The sequence below is a fragment of the Salmo salar genome, chromosome ssa19 (assembly GCF_905237065.1).
Source record: "Salmo salar chromosome ssa19, Ssal_v3.1, whole genome shotgun sequence".
Classification (NCBI taxonomy): domain Eukaryota; kingdom Metazoa; phylum Chordata; class Actinopteri; order Salmoniformes; family Salmonidae; genus Salmo; species Salmo salar.
In genome coordinates, this window is record NC_059460.1 from 53,732,520 (window position 1) to 53,743,160 (window position 10,641).

Below are 10,641 nucleotides of genomic sequence, written 5' to 3' on the forward strand. Positions count from 1 at the left end.
ATGTAAAAAATAAACCTACATTAATTACATTATTTTCCAAGATAATACACAGTTAGAAAATATGAATCGGACAATTTTAAATCTAAAATACTGCTCTGAAATCCCATATTCCATCTGACTACACTAAAGTGTACTCAAGACGTGTGAGAGTCGTTAGCTACCAAATCCAACCAATTTATCACCCAAACGCTAAATGGAATCCTGCCAGGCCAATTAGGCTGTATAGTACACACACCTCAAGGCTAAAGACATATACAGGAGCATGAAGCTATTTCTGAGAGAAACAGTTTTTAGATTGTAGAAGACAGACTGGGACCAGGGGTGTAGAGCGAACGCGTGGAGGTCAACGTTCCTCTAAAGAGTGTAGGGCTAAAATTATGTGTCAAAAAACACTAAGCAGTAGAATCATTCGCCCGCCGGACCTTTACTCTCATGTGTGTTTTACAGACAATGTCTCTTAAAAGAGTGACACGTCTGGAAAGGCCATTAGAAGTGCATATAACATTTCTACTGTGATTAATAGTTGATGAGGCAGGGTTGGTCGCCGGGTACCCACATGTGGCCGCCAGGGCTCCTCCTCTTCAAGCTCAGGTTACACTCTTACCCACCTATGTGTTTAAAAGGGAGGAGGGACCACTTGTCAGGAATGTCTTAGAACTGTGAAAACAGCCAGCCCAGTCGGCAGGGAGTGTGTCAGTGTGTGTGCAGACGCAGGGGCTAACCTAACACTCCTCTAGCAGCACAGCTAGTCAGATCATTTGTCCTCTCGCCGGTGTGTCTGAGAGTGTGTGTGAGTGTGTGTGGAGACTTGAGGAGCTGCTCTCTACGACGTCACACACGTGAGAGGGAGACCCACTAAGAAGAGGAAGGTCTCCATCCTTACACATTGGACTCAGGACAGTCAACAAGCCACAGTCAGTGACAGACAGACAGACAGACAGACAGACAGACAGACAGACAGACAGACAGACAGACAGACAGACAGACAGACAGACAGACAGACAGACAGACAGACAGACAGACAGACAGACAGACAGACAGACAGACAGACAGACAGACAGACAGACAGACAGACAGACAGACAGACAGACAGACAGACAGACAGAGTAACTTCTTCCAGAGTTGGATGTGCTGGGGAGATGATGTGCGTTTGAAACCAACAAGCTGAAGTGGATATTAACCCCGTATTGACAGAACCGGAGAACTCTCTGAAGGGACTGTCAGTTCTCAGCAAGGACTTCACTCCAGGAGTGTGTGTGTGAGTGTGTGTGTGTGTGTGTGTGTGTGTGTGTGTGTGTGTGTGTGTGTGTGTGTGTGTGTGTGTGTGTGTGTGTGTGTGTGTGTGTGTGTGTGTGTGTGTGTGTGTGTGTGTGTGTGTGTGTGTGAGGGAGCATTTATCGGTGTTTATCATCATGGATCAGCCAGCCAGCAGCTGCATGCGGAGCGCCCACCCCGGCAGCCCCATTTGGGGGTGCGTGAGGAACCCTCACCCCGGAGCGGGGCTCCAGTCGCCCTACCAGCAGACCCCCTTCTCCCTGCACCAGAAGCCTGAGTTCCTGGCCTACACAGACTTCTCCACCTCCTGCCTGGTGCCCGCACCCCACGCCAGCTTCCCCCGCGATGACAGACTCTACCCAGAGCCCCATGCGGGCTTCCAGAGGGCCGACTGGCAGTTCCCCCCGTGTGAGACGCGGGGTCGGGGGCAGGAGGCCTGTCCGGTGGAGCCCGTGGCGGTGGGTGGTGGAGGAGTGGTGGGGGGCGTAGCGGGGGAGATAGACAGCACAGGTGGGGACAGGCTGCCAGGGGCAGTGACCGGGTGTCTGGAGGGGGAGTACTCGCCACAGATTATGGCATCGGCCGACACAGAGAAGAAGAGCTCCAAGAGGAAGAGAGACATAGCAGGTGAGTCAGTGATAAGCCAAGATGGGATCAGTTGGGCTGCTGGTAAATACCATGACTGGAAAGATGTGGGAAAAGACACCACTTCAGTAGGCCTACATAGAAGGCAAATACGAGTCAAATGCTGTGCAGAGACAGAAATTCAATCGCGCTTCCCAGATTTGACACATCTATTTGTACAAACCCCTTTTCGTCATGAATACACAAGAGAGATGTGATATTCTGCAGGGACACTCTCACCAGAGTACTCTATCAGTGGACAATGGTATCACATTCACTACTGCCCATGTCATTGCTGGCAATGGGACAGAATCTCTGTATCTGTTTCCTCACCAAAAGACAGTCTTGCCCTAGAGCCTGGACACATAGATATGCAAAAGGTGACGACACTTTGTGTTCAAGAACATCCCGACTGGACCAGTTGCGTCCTCTCATTGTTTTAAGCCTCTTAAAAAAAGGTCAAAATGACTAACGCAACATCTACCGTAAATCTTTGTTGCATGCGTGTATCCTTTGTTTCATTGAGACATGACAACTTTCAGGATGCCGCTGGTGTAAATCAACTGAGATGTTTGTCTGCAAATAACTCTGCATGTCTCATATTCTTATGACGTTACACTATATGGGTCACGGTCCATTATAGCAAATATATCATTAGATGTCTTTATAAGCAATACCATTGCAAGCATTATAAGCAATATCAACATCAACATCAACAATTGCCCATTTATAATTGATTTAGATATCTCATCGTTATCAATGATGTCAGAGCATCAGACCAACTGGATACCACATTTCTGGTACAGTAATTCATATCCATGAAGTACTAATTCCTGAAATTTTTTATGACTTGCTGTTGAGTTAATAGCCATAGGAACGGTTGGCATTTATCTTCTAGCTGTAGATGTGTTATTGAAATATACTCCCAATTTCATGCTAGCTGAATGAGAGGAAAAGCGAACCTGACTGTTTTCAGCACATCTGGTAAAGGCATTCCCCTCAGCTTTCAGCCACGCTATGGAAACCAAACCTGCCCTCTCTAGAATGGGGGAAATCTTTTGCAGATAAATGTATTACCTCCTCGATCAGAATTCCAGTGGCTATATTAGGATGGCCAAAACTGCGATGCAATACCCACGTTAGGAAAATCACGTAGGGCTTGGAGACATTCAATAAACTTGTCTAATTTAAGATCTGCTTCTTAGGGAACCAGACACTGGCCTTAGGCACTTAATTGGGGGAAATATAGATTTTTTTTCCCTTTTCTTGGGTTACCGTATTGTAGCCCTCACTCAAACATGCCAGACCACGTCTGGTAAAATCTCTTGCCTGCAACCCCACTTTTACATTCTTATCCATTGACATTTTCCTGTCGTTAAGCTGTAACAGAATATCCCACTGAACACATGCAACACGGTTGACCACTGTATAGACCCAGTATTTCATAGACGACCATTGAAACGTGCATTGAATACTTTGACCTAGAATTAGGAATATGCCCTTAAGGCATTGATACAGGCTGCATTTCCACTAAGGACTTAACACACACCAGGGTGTCACCAGTGTTTAACGCTAATGTGAGTTCTAGTGTTATTGTGTTTCCTTCAGGAGTGTGACACTAAAGACTTGTGTTCGAGCAGAATCAACAACCTCTGCATCATCAAACAGAGATGGTGTTAAAAGTTCACAGTTAACCATTGTTATGTAAATGATGGCTGAAAAGTACCAGCGGCCTTGCCTTGGAACCAAGTTAGATCAGGTCAGCTGGAGCCATGGCCCAGTGAGACAGAGGTACCGGCCCATGTAGACGGAAATAAAAAGGTCTGAGCGTTTTGGGTTAAAACGTAACTCTCTAGAGCATAACTCTCTAGAGGAAATTCGACAGCAGTGCGACCATATTTAGGCATATAGCTCTATAATGATATGATTCACCTTTATTCATACTTTCAACCATTTCAAAAGGTTCAACCTCTTGGTGTGCAGGTTACTACATGTTTTGACTGAAGGAATGTCAGGCCTCTCTACAGGTTTAACACAAATGGTTTATAAAAATGTAAGAACTAGTTTAGAGATGCCCTGTTTAGTCTAAATCAAGCAGGGTGAGATTTATCCAGCTTCATTACAATAGCGATGCATTTTGAATGGTGTCTAATTAAATGCTTTTAAAATGATGCTTATCATAGCCCTGTTGTAATAATACTGACACAGATATGAGCCAGTTTCTTAACTAGATGTTTATATCTTTAGAACAGTTTTATAGTGCTGCTAAACCTATTAGCATTTCAGGGGGATTTTTATCCATTTGCCTGACCACCATCTGGTTATCATTGTTCATTTATCAACTTTATAACAAATCGGCTGTAAACAATTTCAGTAAGAACTTTAATAAACATATTACCACTCCAATATAAAACAAATTACGACACCATTTAGTTTTACTCAACAACAAAAAAACAAAAAAAAAACATATTGTAGGTGTACACATTTATTTTTGTACTTTTATAAACCTTGGCCCACACTTTAATACATTAAATAATCATGTAATTAATTAAACAGTCATTTTAATTTCTGTTTAAGTCTGAGAAACCCCCACGTATTTACAACAGGCTTAATTGAGTGTTAATTAAGACAAATTACTTTTGCACTGTCACCCCCCCCCCAAAATGGCAAATGCTGTTTGTGTTACGGAGTCCCGCTGGGTGCAGGAGTTTCTCCCCTTCAGTTTACGGGCTCTGGCTGTGCAGGATATTTATTGAGGCCTGTTTACTGAGGGCCGGTGTGTGTGCCTACTAAATCTGTCCTGCCAGGTGTTCAGCAAACTTAACCTGCTCTCATATCTACTCAGTTCCACCACACCAGACCAGACCAGGCCACACCAGACCAGACCAGGCCAGAGCAGCACACTTGGAACACGTTGCCATTAATGGGGTTTTAATTATAATAATTTGGCGTTCTCAACATGAGGCATTATAGGCTACAGGTTGGTCTCTCTGAATGGGAGTCTTTTGACTAAGTTGTATAGACACACACCTAGACATCCACATACACACGCAAAGACGCATGCAAACAGACACACATGCACGTAGGCAAGCACACGCAGAAAGACGCAAGCAAATATGCATATGCACACGCACACACATGCACACACACACACCCACACAGTGAGTCTGGATCTGCCCAGTCACATCTGGACCAGGCACTGCAGTCCATTTCACAATCTGGCTCCATGCTCTGGCAAGCACAATGCAGAACTTCTCACTTTGACAAATTAGAACCATTTTCTCAAGATTACATCAGCAGCTAGTGTCGCTACCAATGCACAAGTACTACCTAAAATCATTCCATATCATATAAAGTCGAGATTTTTAACAAGGAATGATTAAGTGGCTTTCATGTAGTTTATGTACATTTCATTTTCACCAAGGTTACCAAGAGGAAAATAACTTTCAAAATCTCTACCAACCAAAAGCCTTTGAATTCCCTGTCGTACACATTTGTCAAACAAACTTTACTACCCAAAATAATCAAAGTGAACCAGTTAACACAATGCACACGTACAGCACATGATTTCATAATTCCTCTTTCCTCTGCTCTGCTGTATCGATAAGAATGCTTCCTATTTTCCAGAGGCTGGTAAGGCAAGGTGGCTGTCAGGTTGTGTGTGAGTTACTGAGCGATGGCCGTCAGCCTCCTCTCCTCTGGCCTAGAAGGGGAAGTCTTCCCGTCTTCCCAGAGACACATACGTTTGAGCTGGACACATCCCCGCCTTTGTTCTTAGAGGCTTTAACGATGTTCCGCTGCATTCCTCCCTAACTCAAGCCCTCTGCCGCCTGGTTTTGCGGTCCCCGTTGACTTGACCAGGGCACTGGTCGTTAGATAGCGTAACTCAGGGTGCATGGGAGTGGGACTTGCATGGGAGTGGGACAGGTCAGGGCGGTCTCTCATAGAGTGGTGGTTCGGTTGCTCTCTGAGTGTATACGACTAGGGCTCGGACAGATTTGTTAGTTGAGAGGACCTCTGACCTCTTCTTTGTGAAATGGGCCTAATACCAGACAGACAAACCACTCAACTTGTGTCCAAATTCAGTGCTAAACCAATATACGTGCACATCATTTGACGGAATCATTTCTCAACACTACTGTACATCATAGCATAGTCCTGAAATAACAACGACGTCCTCTTCTTATGTTCTCCAGATATTCAGGACTTCAAGGTGGACTCTAACTGCAAAGCGAGGAAAGAGCGCACAGCGTTCACCAAGGAGCAGCTCCGGGAACTGGAAGCGGAGTTCACCCACCATAACTACCTGACCAGACTGCGTCGCTATGAGATCGCTGTCAACCTGGACCTCACGGAGAGACAGGTAACGGAGATAGTGCATCAGACACACAACACCTACACCAGAATGTTTCTACACAATGACAATATTTAGTGATCTTGTAAGCCTTCATTTTTTTTAAAGGTAAAGAAAGAATAGGTCTATGAGAAATAGGATGTCTTCAGCCAATTGCCTGACAAACAAGAGAAGAGCCTGAGTCTGTTGATTGGATGCGAATATGTGATTTGAAGGCCAATATTATTAACCACAAATTATTTTAAAAACGGACATATAATTAACAATGCTCTTGTTATAAAGAGCTGGATCATAGTTACAAACTTAGTTGAGTCTCTGCTAAAATTCTGTTACCTACAACTACAGACTCAGTTAGTTTCTCGTTGATACCACTCATCCTAATAGGTGTCCAACTGGTTTAATGTTTGAAGCTTTCTCTTGTGATTGGGCAGCAGATCTTAGAACCAGGTGAGACAAGGCTAACATTTGGAAGGGCTTGGCAGTCTGTCCTGTTCCTCTCCCTAGTTCCAGCCCCTGTGCCCACTCCCTGCTCTGCCCAACGAGCCCATAGTTTCTCAGTGACCGCAAATAGCCTGCTCTAAGATGAATTTCCCAGGCCTCTGGTGCTCAAAGCCAGCTAGGTCCCAATCCTACACTCCGGGCTCTGATTCCCATTGCAACTCTGGCTCAATAATTCTTTATGATTTTTTTTCCGATGCATCCTACATAGCTTGGCAGTTTTCCGTTCCTTCAGTCACAAGAGGTAGACAGTATCAGACGAGGGGACAGTCTTCATAAAAATAGTGTGGGAACAGACTAGTCTGTCCCAGTGTTGCCGTGGGGAATGCTGAGAGGGATGCACGGAGGTCAGCCCTCCCTTGAGCTCGTATGTGGGTTCCGGTCGACACAGAACGACAGCGGACTGGGTCCAAGGAAATTATGTCATGGGTCATATTCAATGTGGTTATATAGTAGACTATAGCGATCCGTGGGCATTTAGCTACTGCAACCCACTAGGAGTGTGGTCCAAAACCCGAACTTAAGCTTTACACTGAGACTGCACAGTCTCTTCCACAAGCACCAAAAAACAAACAAATGACTGATGTAGTCTACAGTATTAAACAAACAAAAAATTCACATTTTTCAGGGAGTGCAGCAGCACCCTCAGCACCCCTACTTCCTGTGGCTATGTCTACATACATGACTTGATGCAGGCATTGTAGTGACACCTCCCGTCTATGTCCTGTAGGTGAAGGTGTGGTTCCAGAACAGGAGGATGAAGTGGAAGAGGGTGAAAGGAGGACAGCCTGCTTCCCCTAACGACCTGGAGACAGACGACATAGACTCTGCTGCCTCACCCAGCTCAGAGTGAGGGGAGACAGGCTGTCCTGATAGGAGTCCCCCCCAACACAAACATCCAGAGAACACCAGCCATCCTATAATATCCCTGGAGAGTCGGTTGCTGGAGCAAAGCATTTCTTAGTCAGTCTGAACCCCAGCGTTTCCCCTTTTGTAAATACTGTAGTACTTGGTCTGGCAAGGTCCAAAGTCTTTTTTACACTTCTCTGTCGAATGAGGACAATATTAGATCTAACGTGAAAGGGGTTGTAATATTTTCTCTACCCATACAATTTAACTCCTGGAGCATTACTGCGATGGGAGTATTGGAATAAATAAATTAAGGAATGGATTAATCTTAGTGTAGACTACATGTTGCAGTTTCTCACCTTGGCCGAGTTAGCACTTGTCACTCAGCGATGACAAGTCTGTGATTAGATTTTTTTTTTTAGAACATCTCCTCAGTTCTCGATCCGTAATCATGGCCCTCAATGCTTGACTGCAGCCACCTGCGGACACTCAAACCGTTTCAGTGTTGCCAAACCTTAAGTGCCTCAAAATCTGATTTCATTCAAAGTTGTGTTGTTAGGTTTTCCTAGAATACACTTTTTCTGTCAAACATGTTTGTCTTATTTTTTGTACTTTTCAGCTTTTTTTTCTTGCTTTTTTAACATTTGAAAGATATTGATAAAATACAGATGTTGCCTATTGAAATCTGCTAAAATGAATAAATCATTTAAAAAAAATTATAAAATACTTCGATAATTTCTTCCAACCAGCCACATGTGAGTTATGAAGTGACAGTGTATGAAGCGTCTTGGCTAGACTATAGGACAGAACCAATGCTTGGCATTTACATGCTATTTAATCCAATTTCTATTACAACTGTCTGCAGACCGTCTGTCGCTAAGGCAACTATATTATTATTTCTTTCCCTGTGTGTGTGTGTGTGTGTGTGTGTGTGTGTGTGTGTGTGTGTGTGTGTGTGTGTGTGTGTGTGTGTGTGTGTGTGTGTGTGTGTGTGTGTGTGTGTGAGAGAGAGAGAGAGAGGGAGAAAGAGAGAAAGGGAGAGAGAGAAAGAGAGAGAGAGAGAGAAAGAGAGAGAGAAAGGGAGAGAGAGAGAAAAGGGAGAGAGAGAGGGAGAGAGAGAGAGAAAGGGAGAGAAAGGGAGAGAAAGGGAGAGGGAGAGAGAGGGAGAGAGAAAGGGAGATAGGGAGAGAAAGGGAGAGGGAGAGAGAGTGGGAGAGAGAAAGGGAGAGAAAGGGAGAGAGAAAGGGAGACGGAGAGAGAGAGCGAATGTAGAGCTAGCCTTAAAATCTTCATTAATACCTCATGTGGTGTGGGGGACTTTCCTTTAGTAGGATCTGATTAAACTCATTTGCACCAACACAAAACCTGGTGTATATTTTTTTAAATCCTCTAGGATGTTTTTACACTGGGAAGTGGTTTGGTCTGGTGTTCTTCTTATTGCAATAAACCCTAAGAAGATCATTCTGGTGGAAGGAAATTGATCTGACGTGGTACTGACATGGGCATAAGTGGGCCTGCATTTGAATGACGGCATTCACTTTGCACACCATCATAATTGCCATTCCAATCAGCTCACAAAGTGCCATTAACCTGAGGTGGAATCTGGCTCCTAAAGCCCTATTTGGGCCCCAAAACTATTTTCAACGGAAGCATCAGGCTGGGGCCAATTTGATCTCAACCCAAGTGGAACCCTCAGACAAGCCCACGTGAGGGCCCCTAGGAACCAGAAGTCTGCTGGCTGACCACTTACGTATGATGGAAAGGGGAAATAATAGGTAGGTATGGGTGAAAAGACGACTTCTCGAGTACAGGATGTTGTTGTAGCAGGTAGCCAGTCATCCAATTTCCTGCTTCCCAAAGAAAACAAGAGGTAAAGCATAGGAGTCCTGGGACTTACAATGGCGGGCCTATGCTCGGGCTGGCCGGCCCAAACAAAGACTTTAGAGGCTTCTGCCCTCTCTGTTCCACCGACGGGGGGAGAGGTTCCAAACACCCCCCACGGTAGGGGTCAAATGTGACTGTAACGCTGACCTGGTAAGGCCGCGCAGCAGCTGCTAGGGGTGGAAAATCTCAGAGCCGATCCCCTCATCACTTCCTCTTCATTGGGCCTCTATTAGGGACTATTATTGTATTAGTGGTAATAGTAGTGAAAATAAACTATGTCCAATTGTAATGATAGTATTAATACCACTTGTGTAAACCAATGAACTTGGAATGTTCTTCTTGTACCACTAAGGTTTCTTTAAAAGGTCCAGGGTGGCCAAATTTATGGATTACATATAATTCGATGGTATTGTGTTCTGGGGAGCTGTATGCTCGCCAAAACATTGAAATACTAGGTTTTCCTTTCACTTTTCATGGTAAATTATTGCAACAAAAAAACATGTTCTTTAATCCTGGTTTATCTTGTATGTTGTATTAGTTTACCTGAAGCATACTCTCTAGAAACATCTAAATAACTGCAGCGTAGAAGTCATGCAAAATTGAGTTTTAAGAATAACATAATTTCCCGTCTTTGGCAAGATTCTAGTTGACAGTGGCACAGACCTAAATCTAAAAGTTGTTGCGGCAGATTCCAAACATCAGGATAGGGTCTGCTCAGTCAATATCCAACCAGCTCTGATTATGAAAGCAGACTTTAGTCAAAGGACATTCTTTAAATAACTCCTGACTTGCTGCTTTGTGAATATGACCTTTTTCTGTGGGTAGCTCAGTAACTGCGCTCATAAGAAAACGTTTGGATGAGCAGCTGGTGACTTCACCCTGCAACGCAACGGGAACATTCTCTAACGCAACGGGAACATTCTCTAACGCAACGGGAACGTCCTCTAAATGGCCTTTCAACACACAGAAGAGAAGACTTCTGAAAACACAGATTTACTGTGAAAGCTGCAAAACTGACCTGAATTCTCTATTTAACTAATGAGATCTAAGCCAAACCACCATGCAGCTATACACAAAAAAATGTATTTGTGGTCTGGTGGTTGCAGCTCCATACATTACCATTATGAAATCGTTTAGGATATGAGACATTCATAACC

At 44.3% G+C, this 10,641-nt stretch overlaps 1 protein-coding gene across 1 annotated transcript; it reads left to right on the forward strand.

Annotated features, from left to right (window-relative positions):
- The first annotated feature begins 661 nt into the window (after positions 1-661).
- On the forward strand, positions 662-8,324 carry LOC106579330 (homeobox protein MOX-1). The gene is made up of 3 exons (XM_014159160.2): positions 662-1,902; positions 6,096-6,262; positions 7,482-8,324. The coding sequence occupies exons 1-3, from the start codon at positions 1,413-1,415 to the stop codon at positions 7,602-7,604; spliced, it is 780 nt and encodes a 259-aa protein (XP_014014635.1). The 5' UTR covers positions 662-1,412; the 3' UTR covers positions 7,605-8,324.
- Positions 8,325-10,641: the final 2,317 nt, after the last annotated feature.